The sequence below is a fragment of the Ornithorhynchus anatinus genome, chromosome 4 (genome assembly GCF_004115215.2).
Source record: "Ornithorhynchus anatinus isolate Pmale09 chromosome 4, mOrnAna1.pri.v4, whole genome shotgun sequence".
NCBI lineage: Eukaryota > Metazoa > Chordata > Mammalia > Monotremata > Ornithorhynchidae > Ornithorhynchus > Ornithorhynchus anatinus.
This window is the reverse complement of record NC_041731.1, coordinates 1,440,400-1,460,342: the sequence shown is the minus strand read 5'-3', so window position 1 is coordinate 1,460,342 and position 19,943 is coordinate 1,440,400. Positions and strand designations below refer to the sequence as shown.

Genomic DNA, 19,943 nt, shown 5'->3' with positions numbered 1-19,943 from the left:
ATAAGCATTTTACGTGAGGGCAGTTTAACAAAATAAGGCTGAGGGTGACTTTCTCACATCTTTCTACAATGATTGGACTTTCTGGATTTATTATGCAGATAGCATGCCATTTTGCTGCAAGACCTAACTGATGAACGAGCCTGCTGCGGTGAAAACGATTGCGGCGCTCTGTTTGGATTAATGACCGCTGCTGCCACTCAGTGCTAGAACAGGAATGTTTCGGTTTAGAATAATTGAGCGTGGAAGGAAAAGGAGAACTCTGCACTGCCAGTGGTTCCAACGAAAAATCTTGATGTCAGTGCCAATTAATAGAGTGAAGGGGAGAACCGACAAGAGATGGGGACTTTGTTTTAGGAGTGTGGAGGTGCTGAGGCCACTCTATCAACTCCTTGTTTCAGGAAAAGCTGCAATTTCAGAAATGCAGGCTGACACCATCATTTCTGTCCCCAAATCACCATTTGCAAAACTTCCTTTGGAGCTCAGCACTAAATAAAATGAGATCATGTCAACATTTGCTAACAGTAGTTAGACTGATTGCTTGAGGGTCTCTCGCCATTCCCAGGCCACACTTCAGTTTCCAGTTTCTAGGGAAGCAGTGTGGCGTAGTGGAAGGAACATGAGCTTGGGAGTCAGAGGACCCTGAGTTGTAACCCCAGCTCTGCCGCTTGTCCTCTGTGTGACCTGGACCAAGCCACTTAACTTCTCTGTGTCTCAGTTTTCTCCCTGTAAAATGGGGATTCAGTACCTGTTCTCCCTCACACTTAAACTGTGAGCTCAGTGAGAGACAGGGACTGTGTCTGATCTGATTATCTTGTATCTATCCCAGACTTGTATGATACTTGATACATAAATTCTTAAGAAATGTCACCATTGTTTTTTCTTACTATTACTCTTTTTTTTAAAATGGTATTTGCAAACGCTATGTGCCAGGCACTGTACTTTGTGCTGGGGTTGATACAAGTTAATCAGGTTGGACACAGCCCATTTCCCTCAAGGGGCTCACAGTCTTAATCCCATTTTGCAAATGAAGGAACTGAGGCATAGATAATTGAAATGGCTTGCCCAAGGTCACACAGCAGACAAGGGCTTAGTACAGTGCTTTGCACACAGTAAGCACTCAATAAATACAAGTGAATGAAAGTCGCAGAGGAGGGATTAGAACCCAGGTCCTTCTGACTCCCAGGCCACTGTGGGTCCCAGTTCTGAGCCACTCTGAATTTGAAAGTGGGCTGCTCAGCAGTCAATCTGATGAATGGGTGCATCTGCCTGGGCTATCCCTAGGATATCGCTGGGACAGAAATTTGGCACCCACAATTCTATGGTGCGAGGTATAGAATTCAAGTTACTGGACAGCAGACAGGCCTGTTTCACTGTGGACCTGGTGATCTTGTAATTATCCAAAATTTCAGTCTTAATCACAGTAGTACCACTTGAGTGTTCACTGGGTGCAGTGTACTGTACTAAGTGCTTGAAGACCACAACATAGAAATGACACATTCCTTGCCCACAAAGAGCTTACAAGCTAATGGGTACCAGGGCAAAGGTCTGCTTTCAGTACTGGATTGATTCTGATGGCTGGAAAACATAATACTTTGATTTCTAAAACCTTACTGTATTTTTTTTTACTCTTCACGAGCTCTCTTGAAAATAATTTTTCTATATTTAGTCATTCCCCTGTCAGGAAATATGAACTGAACCAGTGAGTCTCCCCAGGGTGTTTGGAAGTCTGAAGCTGCAGTTGCAGTGTGACATTCCAGTCTGCCTCTTCCCATTTCCCCCCCAAGCTCACCAGTCTCCTTCACTGTTCTTGCTCTCTGGGCTTCCCGTCTTCACTCAGAACATCGTGACTTTCCTCAACTCTTCATTTCTCAAAACTAGGAGAGATGAGACAACATCCAGGTGGTTTAAACGGGTTGTCCATCCCCTGAAGTGCGCTGGACCTTGTCACTTTCCATGTTTTTGTTTTCATTTTTGAATATTCGGTGGCTGCTTGGCCTGAGTCGGCATAGTCCGGATCCAGTTCGTTACAGGTAGAAACCAACATAGAGTCTGTACTATCATAATGCTAGTTATATTGGCTTCAAAAAACAAAGGGAAATGATTTGGGAATAGGATTCAGATGTTTTGTGGGATGAGTTGCAGTCCATCTATCATCATCAACAGTAATTATTGAGCACCTTCTATCAATCAGTTTGTGTACTATGCATGTACTTGGGTGCAAGCCCAGTGCCGAGCAGTTGAAAAAGTACAGCATTTAATAGACATGGTCCCGGCCCTCAAGCAGCTTACGGTCTACTCTGTGCAGGGCATTATGCTTGGGGAACTACAATAGACTAACTGACATGAACCAAGGCCTCAAGGAGCTTACAATCCCCATTCATCTTAAAGGCTGTAGTGTGGTGGGTTAGGAATCGATTTCTTAGCTAGTAGAATTGGCTCTTCAGCCTTTTCTAAAATATCAACTCTCATTATATCCGTTAATGAATTTTTCCCCTCAAAGGAGATGGTCTCGTTGGGAGCTCCACATAATTAGACTTATTTAATCCTCTTTCATTGTTCTGACAGGGGAGCAACTACTTCTTCATATCAGAGTTTGGATAAATACAAACACCTGCATACTATGGCCTAGGGAACTAATGTTTGCTTTAATGATGTTACCAAAGAGATTGTCCTCCTTTAACATGGAATTAGTCAGTAGAAATCATCTTCTCCCTAAAACATTAATATAATATTCGATTTTTTTTTCCTGAGGGCAGAAAACCATTTATCAGTGGATCGGGATCATTGTTCTTTTGATAATTATTCAGGTGAACTTTAAGGGAATCAGAGGGTCGTGAGAGTAAGGAGAGCTGGATTCTAGTCCCAGCTCTGCTACTTGCCTGCTGTGTGACCTAAGGCAAATCACTTAACCTTTCTGGCCCAGGTTTTCTTATCTGTAAAATAGGGATGAGATACCTGTACTAAATACAGGGTGGAAAAGATATTTGGTCCAAACTAGCTGTATTGTATCTACCCCAGTGATTATTGTGGTGGTTGGCACATAGTAAAAGATGAATAAATATTGTCACTATTATTATTTGCAATCTGTAAGATCGCAATCCCTTGTAGAGCCCTAGATCCCAGGCAGGTTTATTCACATATTGTGCTTTAGTTGTTATGCTGTCCTCAGATAAGCCTGTAATTACCTCTGCATTTGGATTTTAATTTGACTAGGAAATGGAATTACCCTATCAACTAAGCAACCCTCATCTGTGTGTCTCCATCTCCTTCTTTCCCCTACCTATAAAGCGTTTCAGTGTTGGGTCTCTTCCACTATTAGACTGTATTGTTCTCAAGGACAGGGATCATGTCTACTGACTATTGCACTTTTCTGACTGTTTAGTACAGTGCTTTTCACACAGGCGCTTGGTAAATGAATGTTTGATTGAGAAGCTGATAATATAGTAAATCCCATTTAGCCTGTAAGCTCTTTGTAGGCAGGGAATGTATCTGCCAACTCTGTCATATTGTACTCTTCCAAGTTCTCAGTGCAGTGCTCTTCACACAGTAAATGCCTGATAAATATAAATGATCAGTTAAAATCTATGCCACATTAGATAGTGTTGACAGGAATTTTTTTTTTTTTTTTTTAAAGAGTGGTTATTTGGTCTTATTATGAAATGTGCAGTGGAATGAAGTAATATTGCTTTTCCCCTACCCATTCCCTCTTATTTGTCTATTTTAATTTGGTTGAATTAGTTCACCTTCAGTTGAGGCTCAGAGATTGAACCATGAGACAATTTGAATTGTGGAATTATTTCTTTCTGGTCTGTTAATCTCGTATCTTCCCCAGTGCTTGGTACGTAGTAAGCGCTTAATAAATACCATTGGAAGTAAAATTTACGAATTGTTTTTGATGTTTGCTACATTTTTAGCATGCTTGCACGTGAGGCTAACTAACAACTTCGTAGTCTATTCCAACAGAAACATGTATCCGGATTTAGATGAAAGATTTTGTCTAGTGATCAAGGAATTCTTGAGGCAGGAATGAATTGCAAACCCAGATGGTGCATGAAGTGGGAGCACCTGACTTCTTTGCCTTCTGCACTAGGCCCTAAGACCCTTCAGTGGAGTCTTTGTGTGGTGCTTTTGAAGTGATTCAGGAGTGGCTGATTGTTCAGCACTTTGCAGAAGAGTCTCCTTTGATTTTACTGTTGACTCAGCAGAGCAAGTGATTATTAATGGATTTCCCACAGTGACCTCATCTCTTCTGTCTCTAGAGGGGAGCATAAGAGCATAAGACTCCCAAATTGAGGGTGTTTGCCCAATTATCCATCCACACTGGAAATCTTCCTGTGTCTCAGTAGGAAGTGAATCAGAATCCTTCTATGCCCAGCCCCAGATCCACGGTCTGAATTATTTCTCCATAAGTCCCGTGGCCAAGATCTGAATTGCTTCTGCATGACCGGCTGACCGTATTTGGGCCCTTTTTTCACATTAAGTTCATGGAAATGAAGTTTGAAAGCCAACTGTATGAACAGGTATTACTGGGGAGAGGTACCCCCTGGCCAGTAATAATAGTAGTGTTATTTACCAGTGCTTGGCACATAGTAAACACTTAACAAATACCATCATTATTACTTATTGAGAACCCACTGGTGCAATGTACTATAATAATCACCTAGGAAGGTACAACACGAAGAAGTGACGTGCCCTCTATCCACAAGGAGTTTACGTGCTAATGCCTCCCCCTTTAGACTGTAAACTCATTGTGGGGAGGGAACATGTCTACCAGTTCTGATGTACTGTACTCTCCCAAGAGCTTAGTACATTGCTCTGTTCACAGTGAACACTCAACATCTGCCATTGAGTGATGGACTCCAACCTATTTTCATAAGTGAAATCAGAGAATTCTGACACTCACTGCTAAAATCTTGGTTTATCTGATCTAAAATACCACTTCCTTCAATAAGCCTTCCCCAGTTAATCTCTGAGCACCCTGAGCATTGTTAATCATTTCAGCCAATTTTATTATTTATGAACTTATTGACACCCTCCTCTTCACTCATGTATCTATTTGGGCTCCTTTATTTCGAGCACTCGTGTTGTTGTTTTCACTGCCCCATTAGAGTGTGAACTCCTTGTGGGGGGGAATTGGGTCACTGCATTATTCTGCACTACTCAAGTGCCTAGTCCAGTGCATTGGATCAACAATCAGAGGGCCTCCCAGGCCAATTAAGAACCTCCCCCAGTGATTCAATCTTGCAGAGAAAAATGATCAAAAGTACGCTCTGAGAATCAAAGCAGGTTCCGCTGCTGCCCTGTGCCAAGCCAATATTACCGTTTCTGTTGCACAAGGAAAAATGAACCGGCAATGACATTCTTCCTTCGCTTCTTTCCCCAGGATCAGCCTCATCTGGCAGTTAGTGTGTTCACTTGAGTAGCTTCCATTTTAACCTTCCCCTTTCTCTTCCTTCCCCTCTCAGAGAAGTCAGAGCAGAGAAGTCAGAGAAGTCCCCAGGGATGGGAGAATTAGTGATGGGGACAACTGGAAGTTTTCCTCCTGGCCACTGGGAGTGACTGGTAGAGCTTGAACTAAATAAGAGATTTAGCATCTGCTGCTTCTGATTCTCTTCTTTCCTCCTGTGTGTGAAACAGCAGGGTTACAGAGTGTGGTTTAGTTTAACAAACCACAGCTTCCCTGATGTTTTTTTTTTTTTACCCTGTTCCCATGTGGGTGGCACTGCAGAGACCAAATGCCTGACTGTGAATCCTTACAAATACTAAAAAGGTAACAGTGAAAGAATCAGACCCCTGGGTGGCAAGCTGTCAATCAGAAGACCTCCCAGGCCAATTAAGAGCCACTCCCAGTGATTCAATCTTGCAGAGAAAAATGATCAAAAAGTACTCTCTGGGAATCAAAGTAGGTTCCGCTGTCGCCCTGTGCCAAGACAAGCCAAACAGACGGTTGGAGTGTGATCTCCTCTTGGCTGGAAGGCTGGCTGAAAAATCTTGGAAAGAAATTTGCCCATTCTGCTCATTTTTTCGAGGCGTGGGTTTGCCTCGTTGTGCAAATCCAGCTGTGGACTTGGAATTCTGCTCCATGCACCAACCGCTCCCTGAGAGAGCACCCGAAACTCTTGCAGGCATCTTTTTGCTCTTTCCTGGGACTGTAGTATCTCTTCAGGCATTACAGTTGTCCACAAACAACCAGAACCAGCACCTACCAAGTGGGAGTCAGTTCCCCTCAATTCTCCGTCCAGATGTTGGTGATCAATGGGTGGAATGCAGCAAATCTAAGATGGTTTTCAATGGCAGTTGGTGCTCTTGCTCCCAGGTCGTCGATCAGATTTGCAGTCCTGAACGTCGCTCTTCTTTACCCGTGTTTCCCTCTCCATATTTGTCTTGTTACAGATGTTGTGCAGCACCTAGCACACTAAGGATGGTCAATTGTTGATTGGTAGCCACAAAGACCAGCCAATATGATTGATGCTGGGCACCATCAAATTTTGCTGCTGGCTACTAGGAATGACTGGGAGAGGTTGGACTAGATAAAGGGTTTAGCAGGTGCCACTTTGGCTTCTTTTCAGTCCTCCAGTGTGTGAAATAGCAGGAATCACTCAAATACGTTCTCTGGGAAAGGAAGGCCGCAAGCTCAGCTTTAAGCTATCCTAGGTGGATATCCAAAACAGAGTTCAATTTGAGAATTTCTAATGTGTTTCAAAATTATTATTTTTTTGCCTAGGCAAACATCCTTTGGTGCCCTGGTGAGAGTCAGTTTACCATCTCAGGTCTGTCACTCAGTTGGTCATATTTAGTGAGCTCTTACTGTGGGCTGAGCACTTTATTAAGCATTTGTGAGAATACAGTAAAACAATTCAGACACAACGAGCTTACAGTCTAGAAGGGGAGCCATCCTGATGGCTTCTGAATGGCTTACAGTGAATGGATGAGTCCTCTTTGAAATGTATCGAGAGATGATTGGTTATTTCTCTCACCAGCTTGCTTGGCTGCCTTCTTGATCCAGTTTATAAATAGCCTCCTGATCATTGAGCATTACCACAGTTTCAACTCTTAACCTATTAAATGAAAGGGTTACATCCTTTTATGAGAAAGGCTAAAGGAGTTGAGTAAAGAGTTTTCATTATTGGAACAAAGTGAGCTGTGAGGATGGCTGTGCTTTAAAAATTCCCATCGTATACCCCAGCTCGCGGTAACCACCAGCTACTTATATAATAATAGTGATATTTGTTAAGCGCTTAATGTGTGTCAAGCACTCTTTTAAGTGCTGGGGTAGATACAAGATAATCAGGTCAGGCACGGTCCTTATCCCATGCGGGGCTTACACATTCTAAGTAGAAGGGAGAATAGCGATTGCATCCTTATTTTATAGATGAGGTAACTGAGGCATAGCGAAGCAAAGTAACTTGCTCGAGGTCCCATAGCAGTTACGAGGTGGAGCTAGGAATTGAACCCAGATCCTCTGATTCTCAGGCCCCTGCCCTTTCCATTAGGTCACACAGCTCCTTCTTAGGTAATCACAACCTCGTGAAGCACCTACCCTAGTACTTAAGGACCCACTCCCCTATATAGCGACCCACTCCCCTATATAGCCACTTTTTTTCTTCCTCCTATCTGTAATTTACTACCCATTTCTCCCTCCACAGCTTCTGGAGGGGTAGGGAGCATCACTACTAATTGTATTGTACTCTCCCAAGGGCTAGGTACCGTGCTCAGTGTCAAAATGAATTGTTGATTAGCATCAGAGAAGATTTTCCTCGAATATACCCATAAAAGAAGTTACTTCTGATCCCCTTGAATTTATATCAGTCTTTGTCCAGGGTGTACATCCTGCCTCCTGTGTCTACTCTGTCTCCTTCAATCTTAAGTTGCAGCCATTCCGTGTAGGTCTTTTTCAGAATCAAGCAGCCTCTGCTTGAGCAGATGGAGTTCTCACCTGCTGGGCCAAAAATTGGCAGAGCTTTTTTGGGTGGGTTTGAATTAGACATGAAATAGTGGTGGATGAGGGATGCTCATTTTATTCATCACATGAGCATTCTTTTTCAAAGTGTGCATTGTAAAAGCAAAAGAATAGGGGTGCATAAATGAGTGGGTGTGAGTAGGTATATCTCTTTATTCACTGGCCAGTATATTTCCACTGTGAAGGCCTGTAAAGATAGTTCCTAATTGTGCCCGGAATCTGTCTCTGCTTTTGAGATTGACCCTCAAGCATCCTAATCTTCCTAGAGCCTCATCTCCAATTGCGGCCCACAGGCTGGTCCATCTGCCATAGTTGCCTTTTCCAACCGTCTACTACGGTACCACATCGCTCGAGACTTTTTGTTCCTGAGTCTTTCAAATGACCTGTCTTACCACCCTTTCAGATGATCTTAGGGGAACAGTTCAGATCGCCTGCCCTCCTCCGTTTTCCTCAGTGCTGCTGTGACAGTTGCCTCAATAATGGTCAGTTCATCAAAGGGACCTAGTAAGGCCATTTGGTGTGGAGTGTGTTTTGTAGGTGGTGCTGATGAGATTTCTCCAGAAGCTGGATGTCCTCGGTGGCAGGTCCGGGCCTCACAGGCATTTTGCAGGTTGAACATCAGAAAGCTAGTGGAAAATGAGAAGCAGCGTAGCCTAGTGGGTAGAGCCCGGGCTTGATAAAAGGACCTGGGTTCTATTCCTGGCCACTTGTCTGCTCTGGAACCTTAGGCTAGTCTGGGTTGTAATCATGGCTCTACCGCTTGTCTGCTGGGTGACCTCAAGCAAGTCCCTTAACCTCTCTGTTCCTGTTATCTCATCTGTAAAATGGAGATTAAGCCTTAGTCCCATGTGGGACAGGGACTGCGTCCAATACAATTTGTATCTATCCCAGCACTTAGTACAGTGCCTGGCACATAGTAAGTGCTTAACAAATACCGCAGTTATTTCTCCATGCCTCAGTTACCTCATCTGTAATATAGGGGTTAAGATTGTGAGCGCCAGGTGGGACATGGACTGTGTCCAATGTGATTAGCATCCATCTACCCTCATGCTTAGTACTGTGCCTGGCACATTGTCAGCACTTAACAAATACCATAGAAAAAGTGGATGGGACTGAGAATCGAGGACCCAAGTTCAAGTTGAGGATTGCTATGTGATCCTGGGCAAGAGAGCTGAAGAAAAGTGAAGACCAAATAGTCAATTTGTAAAATGGACTAAGTTAGACTGTGAGCCCTATGTGGGTCAGAGATTGTATCTTATCTCTTAACCTTGTATCTATCCCAATGCTTAGTACAATCTAAGTACTTAACAATGTCGCTAATAGGAAAAACAGAGCCTTCAGCCTTTAGGGGGTGGATAGTTTAACAATGGGAGGAATAAAGTCGCCTAACAAATTCACCTATTTCAATCTTTTGTGTGCTTTGTGCTTTATTAGGTAGTGGACCATGTAGGGAGCAGAGTCCAATGACAGTGTTGAGTTCTGTGTTGCTGACAGAATTGTGTGTTCTGTGTGTGTACTTGCCAGCATGTGTGTAGAATTGTTTGGTTTTGGCTGGAACCTATTTTTTTCTTAGGTTTTATTGTCAGTCTGCAGTACTTGGTTGATTATGCAGTTTGCATGTCATTTAGTGCTTTTGTGTCAAAATGCTGCTTGTTTCCAAGCCTCCAGCTCAACCTCTGCACTAGTAGTTGCTCTCTAAGCACTGTGAGGCTGAGCCCGGTCAGCAGCACATGGCAGTTCCTGAGTAACTGTTTCATATGCTGCTCAGAGCCTCATGAATCAAAGAACTTTTAGGGTGTGAGGGATTTGGATTCTGCTTTTAGATTCCCGATTGCGTCTTCAAGCAGGGAACCGGAGAATGGGTGAAAAATACTGCAGTCATTGCTCAGCTTGGTTTCACCCCGATGGGTCGAACAGGGCACCTTCAACCCAGACTTGGCTGTTTGTACTTTCATCGAGGAGGCTATTGATCTTCTACCTTTGGGACATACCAAGTGTGATGGATGAAAAAGCGTGTCATGTCTTTGGTCTCATCGTAAGGTCCCCAGTGCTTAATATAGTGTCCTGGTGAATTGAAGGGGGATGTATCTCTGAACAGAAAGGAAGGGATACGGTAGGTAAACAATCCCCCTCTCTTCCTCACTGTCCCCCACCTCCAATTTTTCCCTCTTATTCATCTCTAAGGATTTATAATCAACTCCCCACTGCCTGCAACGAGTGTAACATTCAGCCTGATAACAGCCGCTATGCTGTGCCACCAGCTCTTAACTCATATTGGGTCTATTGCCTGGGAAAATCATACTTTTATTTTTTTTTTTCAAGTTATTGACTGGAAAATAAGGGTGACTTTCCTGGGACACCTGTATATATTCAATGAAGAATGTGATATCTAATAGGATACGTTTCAGAGGGGCAATTTTAAAATGGGTGTTCTGTAGGTGTGTTAGGAAAACCCAACAGAATAATCTTGAAGATATTAGAAGAAACTCTGTGAATCATTAATATTTGCTGATTGCCTACTGTGGGCAGAGCCCTGTAATAAGTGCTTGGGAGAGTAGAGTGGAGATATCATTCCTGCCCTCAAGCAACTTACAAATTAGCAAGGGAAGAGACATGTAAATGAATTGCTGATAGAGGAGGTGATGAGAATACATACATATGTACATAAGCGCTACAGAGGCTGGGCAACTACAGTACTTAAGTGGATCTGAAAGGCCAAGATAACTGTTAGTATATGAGCGGGTCATTATGGGGTCCCAACCAGGGCCCATCCAGCCAAAAGTGGCAATAAAACAGCTCAAGGAAACACAGTCCAAAGGAGTCCTCTTTAGACTGCAAGCCTCGTGTCTGACCGTGTCTGACCTGAATCACTGAAATCTACCCTAGTGCTTAGTACAGTGCTTGACACATAGTAAGTGCTTAACAAATACCACAATTACTATTAACAGAGCAGAGACTTCCTTCCTGGACATCGAGCTCCATGCTTAAAGGCATGTTCTTTCTAATATCCATAACCTTCCTTCTGATAACCCACCCTGGACTTTGCTCATACAAATTTATCCAGCTTTTTTCTTTTTAATGGTATTTGTTAAACATTTTCTAAGTGCCAGGTACTGTACTAATCACTGGGGTAGATACAAGACAATCAGGTTGGATACAGCCCCTGTCCCACATAGGGCTCATATTTTTAATCCCCATTTTACAGATAAGGGAACTGAGGCCAAAGAAGTGAAGTGGCTTACCCAAGGTCACACCACAGACAAGTGGCAGGGCCGGCATTAGAACTCAGGTCCTGTGACTTCCAGGCCTGTGCTTTATCCACTGGACCATGCTACTCCTCTTCAGCATTCTATTGTAGTAGGAGAACCTACTAATTTTAATATTAATTTTTATCTGTGTGGGGTGTGTGTATGTGTGTGTGTGTTTGTGTGTATATTTCCCTGTATTCAAAGACTCAACTAGTGGTGAGATTCACCTTCTAGTGTGTTCTCAGTTGAAAAGGCCAATAAGGACCCACAATTCTGGCCTCGTTGCACACACGGATTATTACAGTGTTACCATTCAGTACAAATTTTATGTACTCTTACCACATTATTCTCATCAAGGACTACTTTTGAGATCATGGCACTGGGCTAGGCTTTATATACCACCATTCTTACCTGAAGACATTTTCTTCAGTACAGTGTGTTGAAGTTCTTTAAAGTATAATTGTCTGTATTGTTCATAATTTGTTGTCATAAGAACAAACAGGTGAGAATAATGGGTGTAATAATACCAGTGACTAATTAGTCACTCATAATACTGTCCAAGACAGAAACCTAATTAACAGATGTCAGAGTGATGAGCCTTCCAGAAGAGATATGAAGTTTTTAGTTTGTTTTTCTTTATTGTTTTACAGCACAGAGGCAAATTTAAATAACCAATCTGAAAGATTGGTTCTCTTAAGGCATCTTTTCTTTTTTTGTTTGGCCACTTGTTTTAGTCATTATAATTTAGAATAAATTAGTCAGAAAACCAGATTGGGTAGAAGGAAAAAAACCCTTTTTCAATAGCCAATTGATATTATCCTCTTCTTTGATATGTGTTGACATTTTCTGGAGAAGGAATACATACCAAGCTGAGAGGGTTTTTTGTTTTTGTATTTTAATAGAATTTAAGCACTTGCTTTGTGACAGGCACTGTACTAAGCACTAGGGTAGATACAAATGAATCAGCTTGGACCCAATCCATGTCTCACATAATAATAATAATAATGTTGGTATTTGTTAAGCACTTACTATGTGCAGAGCACTGTTCTAAGCGCTGGCGGAGATAGAGGGTAATCAGGTCGTCCCACGTGAGGCTCACAGTTAATCCCCATAATCACACAGCTGACAAGTGGCAGAGCTGGGAGTCGAACTCATGACCTCTGACTCCGAAGGCCCAGGCTCTTTCCACTGAGCCACGCTGCTTCCCTTGGGGCTCACAGTCTTAATCCCCATTTTAGGGATGAGGTAATTGAGGCACAGAGACATTAAATGACTTGCCCAAGGTCACACAGCAGACAAGGGGCAGAGTTGGGATTAGAATCTGGATCCTCCCCGAATCCTAGACCCACCCTCGGTCCACTAGGTGACACTGCTTTCCAATTAGCCTGCTTCGTTAAATGGCCAAAAGTCTTCTAGTTGGTCTTAAGTCTGTTTTTTCTCCAAACTGAAGGCTCATCTCATCCTGGCAGTTCATCTATTAAATATAGGTTAGGCTACTACTGCACTCAATGTTCAACGGGCATATAAACACCATGGAAGTTCAGATGGAGGCATTTTTTTAGCAGTGCTATAAGAGTATATATACCCATGTCTTAGATGCGCAGTGGCACTGTCCTCAGCTTTTTTTTGTAATGTTTCACTCCCACCTCACCAATTTTTAAAACTCATGTTCTTCTGCTCCAATCTTTCTATAAATCCCACCAACCCTTCCATAATATATAACACTCCTTGCCCGACCTGTAGTCATTGGAGCCCAGTAATCTGTTTTCTAGAGTAGCAGTAGTATGTTTGGAGGGACTCTTCTCCATCTATTTACTCCTCCTTTTGTAAACATTTTTATGTCTATCCCCATTATAGTATCAGCTCCTCGGGCCAGGGCGTATGTCACTTTTTTGTTCGGTACTTTTCTAAGTGCTTAGTACAAGGCAGTGCATCCAGGGGGCACTCAGTAAATGCTCTCACTACTTCTGCTGCTATGAATCCCTCTTTTCTCTCATTCACAATATTATTCCACTGGCATTGGGAATCTGTTAATATTTTCAGCCTGGGTTTCTTTTTTTAATGGTATTGAGTGCTTACTATGTGCAAGGTACACATAAGCACTGGGATAGATGCAAGCAAATCAGGTTGGACACAGTCCCTGTCCCACTTGGGGCTCACAAGTCTTAATCCCAGTTTTACAGGTGAGGTAACTGAAACACAGTTCAGTTAAGTGACTTGCCCAAGATCACAGCGCAGGTGGGTGAATCTAGGTCTTCTGACTCCCAGTCCTATGTTCTGGGTTGATTATTGTTTTTGGGAATCATCCAATAGAAACTCCTTGTGGACAGAGGACATGACACTTCTTTATTCTGTACTTCCCAGGTGTCAAGTACAGTGCACTGAACCTACTGGACACTCAATCAATGGTAATAATTGAGTACTTACTGTGTGTAGAGCACTGTATTAAGTGCTTAGGAGAGTACAGTGTACAACAGACCAGGTAGACATGATCTCTGTTGACATGGAGCTTGCAGTCTAGAGAGGGAGACAGATATCAGTAGTGCTAATAATTTTTCTCTTTCTGACAGTCCTACGTGAAGGATAGTGTCATCTATCCCTATGGTGAATAGGAGGACAGAGAAGCTGTAAAATGTGGTTCATTTTGCTGGTTTGCCAACAACTCCAGGGGAAGATTTGATGGGGAGGAACTTTGGGCTGAAATAAAACTGTGGAGTAATTTTTGAATTTTATTTCATTCATTCAATAGTATTTATTGAGCGCTTACTATGTGCAGAGCACTGTACTAAGCGCTTGGAATATACAAATTGGCAACAGATAGAGACAGTTCCTGCCCTTTGACGGGCTTACAGTCTAATCGACGGGTTTACAGTCTAATCTATTTTTAATTCTGCTTTCAATTAGAATGCTTAATTGAGAGTTGGGTGAATATAGAACACATTAAATGAAGTATGCAAGAAGCCACAGTCGAGGAATGTATAGAGTTAATATTTTGCCAGACAATTTTAGTGTATAAACGATTAGACTAGTTCATCTAATAAGATGTATCACTTTTAGGACTTTTGAATCCTGGGATTTGATTTACCTCCATGCCACATTCTGAGGGTAGAATACTTTTCTGGAAGGTGGAGTAGAAAGTATATTCAAATGTAGGAATTTTAAGATTGAGTGTATTTTATTTTCTGGAGTGCAGGTGATGAGCTTAACATCATTTTGCACCATTTCCTCTTGAAATTGTCACATTGATACCAGCTATAATTTAAGTATGATTAATTTTTTTAGTAGTGAAATTTCTATTTACATTAATGTCACTCAGACCTGTTCAGTAAATTCTCTGCCCAAAGTATATTTCCTTTACTAAAAGGAAACATTATTTTTATGTGTCCTTTTAAGATGATATATTGTAGTAATTGAACAAAATGGAAATTAATTCCTTTTTATTATCTCTCAACTCCTCCACTGCAAAACTCTTCAGCTTCTGGCTGACTGCACATTGTCTTTTACCTTCACTCTAACTTCAAACATTTTGCTCAAGAGATTTTTGAAGAGCCACCTTTAAAAAAAAATACATTTGAATTTGCCAAAAAGACTTGTATCTTTTCACTCTTAATTTTCTAAGAAAATAAAAAAATAGAAGATTCCAGTGGTTGAAGTCTGCTACACTGCATTGATAAGTGTGTTATAACTGTGCTCCAGTAGTGGAAGTTTATTCTAAACAGGACTGTTACGTGGGTTATCCAAGCATCTGTATGCCTGGGTAGCTGGGTCTAAACTGGGTAACTCCTTGGGCGTGTTTCAGCCGCACCCCCATCCTGGTGGAATCCCCATTCAATCAACAGTGGAAAGAGGATCAGGCCAGATCAGGCTGACTAGTTCTGGTTGGGAATGATGCCCGGCCCGCCCTACAAAGCCACCCCATCTCCTGTCAATCACTCTGGGCCAACTGGGTACAAGACACTGAATTAAGTGTTGCTCTGAAGAGCTGAAAGAGCTGAAACTATGGTCACTGCAGTTTCCCATTTGCATTATACTTTATTAATAATTACGGTATTTGTTAAGCACTTACTATGTACCAGGCACTGTTCTGAGCGCTGGGGTAGATACAAGCAAATTGGGTTGGACACAGTCCCTTTCCCTCAGAAGGCTCACTATTTTAATCCTCATTTTACAGATGAGGGAACTGAGGCACAGGGAAGTGAAGTGACTTGCCCAAGGTCACACAGCAGACAAGTGGCAGAGCTGGGATTAGAACTCATGACCTTCTGATTCTATCCACTAGGCCATGCGACCTATTTATTGCCTGGGGGTGTGATCTAAGGTGTCTGCTCAACTCTCTTGCTCTCCCTACCCTTAGTTTATTTCAGTGTCAGTCTCCCCTACTAGACTGTAAGCTCTTTGTGGGCAAGAATCATATCTTCTATCTCTACTCTCCCAAGAACTTAGAGCAGTGTTCTGCACACAATAGGCACTCAGTACATGCCTCTGACTGATCCCTGTAGGGTTGTGGAGGGAGAGAAATGGAGTAGGAGAATGGGTGGATCAACAAATGGATTTTTTTTCTGAGCAAATGTGACAAGTTCATTCATTCAGTCATATGTATTGAGTGCTTACTGTGAGCAGAACACTGTACTAAGCACTTGGAATGTACAATTCGGCAACAGATAGAGACAATCCCTGCCCAACAACGGGATCATAGTCTAAAACGGGGAGACAGCAAAACAAAACAAGTAGTCAGGCATCAATACCATCAAAATAGATAAATAGAAACATAGATATATACACATCATTAATAGAGTAATGAATAATACGTACAAATATGCACAGATGCTGTGGGGAGGGGAAGGGGGTAGAGCAGAGGGAGGGAGTGGGGGCAGTGGGGAGGGGAAGAGGGAAAGGGAGCGCTCAGACTGGGATGGCCTCCTGGAGGAGGTGAGCTCTCAGTAGGGGTTTGAAGAGGGGAAGAGAGTTAGTTTGACAGATGTGAGGAGGGAGGGCATTCCAGGCCAGTGGTAGGACGCGGGTCAGGGGTCGACCGCGGGACAGGCGACAGGTGATCAAGTTGCAGTGGTGACCGAAAGCAGTCCACACATTTGTCAGAAAAGTAGTACAGTCAGGCTCCATTTGCCCCGGGAGTCTGAGAAAGCAACCAATTCTGGAGAGGAAAAAAGGGGAGAAGCACCCCACTCTAGGCTACCTGCCTGCCTGAAGTGCAGATATAAGAAAAGGCAGTGCCTGCATTCCGTGTCAGAGCCAGGAAGTTCAAGAAATGAAATGAATCACAACCAGCAAGTCATGCAAGAATGAAAGCCCCAGCCAACTAAAAACCTTTTGCAGGGCTGGTAGACGCCGGCGGGAGTTGAGTCAGGCCTGAAACTCCGGAGGAGGAAAAACTGATGTGCCTAAGAAGGATACAAGTTCTAAAATCTATTTTGCTTGAGTTTTAGCTGAATATAAATCTTAAAAGCGGTGACGTCGTCTAATAGCAATTGAATAGGCAGGGAGCTATTTAAGGCCCAGCTCAATAAATTTGAGGGAGCTGTATGTAATGGAATCAGCTCTGGAGTGTTTGAGGACCAGTGAGCTGATGAAATATCTGAGGATCTGTGGAAGTCTGGGGAGGAGGAGAGAGGCAGATTTGAAAATGACAGGTTTTTTTCTGGAAAAGAAATGAGCCACCGTGCATGCTCGTTTTGTGAAGGATTTGGAGGGATAGGGTCACCCTAATAATACTGATATTTGTTAAGCACTTAATGCAGCAAGCACTGTAGAAAGCACTGGGGTAGATCAGTGGGGTACAGTGAGATCAGATACAGTTCCTTCCCCATTCAGGACTCATCATCATGGGAAGCCGTATGGTGTAGTGGAAAGAGTTTGGGCCTGGGAGTCAGAGGAGCTGAGTTCTAATTCGGGCTCTGCCACTTTTCTGCCATGTGACCTTATGTAAGTCACTTCCCTTCTCTGTGCCTCAGTTACCTCACCTGTAAAATGGGGACTAATACTATAAGCCCCATGTGGGACATGGACTGTGTCCAATCTGATTATCTCGTATCTACCCCAGCATTTAGTACAGTGCCTAGCATGTGGTAAGCACTTAGCAATCGCCATAAAAAAAGAGAGGGCACCCAGAATAGCTGCCACTTCTGCCGCAAGTCCGGGGTCCTGGATCAGTACCTCAGTTACCTTATCTGCAAAATAGGAATTCAATACCTGTTATCCCTCCTATTTAGAATGTGAGCTCCATTTGGGACCTGATTATATGGTATCTACCCCAGCACTTAGTGTAGTACTTGGCTCATAGTAAGAGTTTAACAAATTCCATTATTATTACTATTATTATTGTTATGTATTTGGAGCCCAAACTGCCAAGCTGATGTTTCAGTCTTTCCGGGAATAGAGTAGGGTCAGTGGTCTGCCCATAACCCAGGATATTGGATCACTGGTCACGTCTGAAGTGTTCCCATCTATTAGCCTATCTTCCATATGCGGAAAGAACTCAGAACAATTCTTGATCAAAAACAATTTGCTAGCATGGGAAAGATAGCACAGGTGTCAAATCACAGCCAGCCCTGATCAGTAGAAAGGGAAATTTGCTTACCAAATCAAATTTTCCTCTGGGGCCAAAGAGTCGCTTTCCTTCTTAATCCAAAGCCATGTCTCTATGGAGGAAGCTCAATTTGAATTCTAGGTGGCTCGGGGTTTTCAAATGCATGCAGTATACAAATTTGAAATCAAGTAAGATCCTGTTTACTAGGATGTAATATAGTAAAATATGATCCAGAGATGATGAAAATAAAGTGGGTGATTGAATTACCTGGGAAAGCAGTCTGAGAATGTAGGGGGTTAAGAGCAATTCTCCAGTGAAATGCTAAGACCTCTTGCTTTAGACCCCATGTCATTCCTTGCTGGTTGAAATAGCTTTACCTGATGGCCTGGAGAGTAGGCCTGAAGTTCACCAAAAAGTTCACCTTGGGGCCAGTAAAAGTCCTTTAGGGGGAGTCTGATAACTAATAATAATTATGGTATTAAGTACTTATGTGCCAGGTTCTGTACTAAGCACTGGGGTAGATATAAGCTAATCAGGTTGGACACAGCCCCGACCCACACTGGGCTTACTGTTTTAATCCCCATTTAACAGATGATGTAACTGAGGCAGGGAGAAATGAAGTGATTTGAAGTGTGTGATTCACACACCAGACAAATGGCAGAGCTGGGATTAGAATCCAGTTCCTTCTCCCAGGCCTGGGCTCTATCCTGTAGGCCGCACTCCTTCCTAAAATGCACTACCACCCAATGACACATGCACAAATCCACTTTTCAGAAGTCAACTTTAACAGTTATGAGCACCATAAATACCAACGTGATGAGTCAGCCCAAGAAACCCCAGGAGTGACAGAACAGGGGGTTGCTCCAAACATCCATGTTTGAGACACTACTGAATAAAGACCTTCTGTCACTCCCATGGGAGAGACCTTCATTCAGCCCCCGGCCCTTGGGGGGTAAACCAGATGGATATTTTGGAGAGGGCCCAGAGAGCCTAAGGATTCAAAAGCCTGAAAAAATTCAGTCTTTTTGTTGATTTAAAAGCCACATTTGTTGGTCCTAAGGATAGACTGATAAGAGGTACAATTATGGGCTTACCAACATAATAAAAGGTTAATTACCTCAAAAGTAAGGGAATGCCAAATAGTCAAAGACCATTTCACATTTGGCCTCATAAAACTTGCAGTGTCCCTTGATTTTACAATCTACTACTAAAACTGATGCCAAGACTTTTTTTTTTTTTGTAGTTCAACTTCGTTGGCAAACTTTTGGGTCCCCGAGGCAATTCGCTGAAGCGTCTCCAGGAAGAAACGTTAACCAAAATGTCCATTCTGGGTAAAGGCTCCATGCGAGACAAAGCAAAGGTAAGAAGTTGGGCAGCTCTAGCCTGGAGATTTGAAGTCACCTATTTTGGCATTTGGGGTAAAGCCTGGCTAAAGCTGGCCCTGCCATCACCGTTTAAAAGGGCCCTTTCTCGAAGGGTCAGGATTAAACCGGGGTCTTTTGTAGTTCCTCCCCACGCACGCTCAAATCACAAGACACCAGTATAGTTGTAGTAGTTAATGGAATTTATTAAGTGCTTACTGGGTGCAGAGCACTGTACTTAAGTGCTGGGAAAGAATACGCTGGTGGGTTTGACTCCTGAGATTCTTGCATTCGGGAACCTCTGGGAATACCAGGTTTTTTGCATTTCGAGTACTCTTGATCTTCTTAACCTTTGAAGTCAAAGGAATTTTCTCTGGTCGATGGACTGAGCAGGTGAAGGCAGAGATGAGAAAGAGGAGGCTATGTCAGTAAATCAGTGGTACTTATTGTGTGCAGAGCATGTACTAAGCACTTGGGAGAGTTTGAAGAAGGGAAGAGAGTTAGTTTGACAGATGTGAGGAGGGAGGGCGTTCCAGGCCTCGGGATGCCAGGATGCGGGCCAGGGGTCGACCGTGGGACAGGTGACAGGTGATCAAGTTGCAGTGGTGACCAAAAGCAGTCCACACATTTGTCAGAAAAGTAGTACAGTCAGGCTCCATTTGCCTTGGGAGTCTGAGAAAGCAACCAATTCTGGAGAGAAGAAAAGGGCAGAAGCACCCCACTCTAGGCTACCTGCCTGCCTGAAGTGCAGATATAAGAAAAGGCAGTGCCTGCATTCCGTGTCAGAGCCAGGAAGTTCAAGAAATGAAATGAATCACAACCAGCAAGCC

General features: G+C 43.0%; 1 protein-coding gene across 2 annotated transcripts in view; it reads left to right on the top strand.

The window, feature by feature from the left end:
* Positions 1-19,943, top strand: part of KHDRBS3 (KH RNA binding domain containing, signal transduction associated 3) — a 117,342-nt gene that overhangs the window by 43,382 nt on the left and 54,017 nt on the right. For both annotated transcript variants that reach the window (XR_003758974.2, XM_029063840.2), the window contains exon 3: positions 18,996-19,112. Coding sequence is in view for 1 of the 2 variants with exons in the window: in XM_029063840.2 (XP_028919673.1) it covers positions 18,996-19,112 (117 nt within the window). In the remaining variant the exon portion in view is untranslated. The remainder of the gene's footprint in view (positions 1-18,995; positions 19,113-19,943) is intronic.